We start from the raw sequence: 1647 nt of genomic DNA, 5'->3' as shown, positions 1-1647 counted from the left end.
GCAACACTAATAACCTGATAGCTAGACTTCCTTTGTGATTAGGAGTCTGGTTAGGGTTTAGGAGACCTATTGATATACAACAACCACAATGATGGTCAATGGTTATATAAGGTCACAAGTTCTCTCACTGCTCACACTACATTCCTCATACACCATCTAGAGAGAGCTAAGCAAAGTGAGTGGTATATCACATTCGATGGGGTAATTTCTTCATTTGGTTTTGTTGAAAATCCCTTAGATCCTTGTATATACCAGAAAGTGAGTGGGAGTCGAATATGTTTTCTTATTTTATATGTGGATGACATCTTATTTCCACCAATGATAAGGGAATGCTTCGTGATGTGAAACAATTCCTTCTAAGAACTTTGACATGAAGGAAATGGGTGATGCCTCTTATGTTATTGGCATTAAAATTCATAGAGATAGGTCCTGGGGCATACTGGTTTATCTCAAAAAACCTATATAAGCAAAGTTTTAGAGAGATTTCAGATACAAAATTGTTCATCAAGTGTTGCTCCCATAGCAGAGGGGGATAAATTCAGTTTGGAATAATGTCCGAGAAATGATTTGGAGAAAGACTCCATGGAGAACATCCCTTATGCTGCAGCGGTTGGGTGTCTTGGATATATTCAAGTATGTACAAGGCCAGACATTGCTTTCGCGGTTGGAATGCTCGGACGTTACTTACAAAATTCGGGATTAGACCATTTGGAGAGTTGTAAAGAAGGTTCTAAGGCATCTAAAAGGAACCAAAGATTACAAGCTTGGGTTTAGGCAGACGGACAATTTAGATGTTGTCGGTTATTCTGATGCGGACTTCGCTGGCTATGTTGATTCTCGAAGATCAACTTCTGGGTGCATCTTTATTATGGTTGGTGGGGCTATCTCATGGAGAAGTGTTAAACAATCCTTAATACCTATTTCTACAATGGAAGCCGAGTTCATTTCATGTCTCGAGGCTACTTCACAAGGTGTTTGGCTAAAGAATTTTATCTCTGGGCATAGAGTTATGGACTTTATATCAAAGCCATTGAAAGTCTATTGTGACAACTCAGCTGTAGTCTTCCTATCTAAGAATGGCAAAAGTGGGAGTCGAAGTAAACACATCGACATCAAGTTCTTAGCCATTAGGGAGCGTGTCAAGAATAAAGTTGTAGTCATTGAACACATTAATACTGAGCTGATGTTAGCAGATCCCTTGACTAAAGGCATTCCTCCATTTACATTCAAGGATCTAGTTTAGAAAATGGGACTTTCATCCATTTCGTAATTTGTATATATACATTCAATTTAATAAAATTCTTTTACATTCAGACATTTTTCTCAATTAAGTGTGTAGACCTTCATTTACTTCATGTTACTGAGAAAATGTACTTAAGTTTGACTTGAAATAAACATAGGGTTTGTTTTATTAAGTTTTGTTTCCTAATTAAGTGTTTAAGGGCAGTTTGCATTTGATCATAATGGATACTACTCGTGCTAATGAGGAAATATCACTATGGTTGGTGTTTTTCTGTTCTTGGGCTAGGGTGTTTGCACAAAGTGGGAAGATGTAACATTTTCCTATTTATGATTATTATAACATTAGGATAAGTTATGATAATATTAAGTGTTTGATATGTGGTGCAACACTAATAACCTGATAGC

At 36.9% G+C, this 1647-nt stretch overlaps 1 protein-coding gene across 1 annotated transcript; it reads left to right on the top strand.

Moving 5' to 3' along the window:
- The first annotated feature begins 582 nt into the window (after window positions 1–582).
- On the top strand, window positions 583–1243 carry LOC116010850 (secreted RxLR effector protein 161-like). Its single transcript, XM_031250349.1, has 2 exons — window positions 583–633; window positions 704–1243. Exons 1-2 carry the CDS (start codon window positions 583–585, stop codon window positions 1241–1243), a joined length of 591 nt encoding a protein of 196 aa, XP_031106209.1.
- The last annotated feature ends 404 nt before the right edge of the window (window positions 1244–1647 follow it).

Source organism: Ipomoea triloba, chromosome 2 (assembly GCF_003576645.1).
Source record: "Ipomoea triloba cultivar NCNSP0323 chromosome 2, ASM357664v1".
Classification (NCBI taxonomy): Eukaryota; Viridiplantae; Streptophyta; class Magnoliopsida; order Solanales; family Convolvulaceae; genus Ipomoea; species Ipomoea triloba.
This window is presented reverse-complemented; position numbering and strand designations above follow the sequence as displayed.

Bases quoted from the DNA above. Each gene is read 5' to 3' on its own strand.
- LOC116010850 (XM_031250349.1), top strand. From the start codon at position 583: ATGGAGAACATCCCTTATGCTGCAGCGGTTGGGTGTCTTGGATATATT. The intron at 634-703 runs GTATGTACAAGG...ATTCGGGATTAG, and splicing joins GGTGTCTTGGATATATTCAA to ACCATTTGGAGAGTTGTAAA.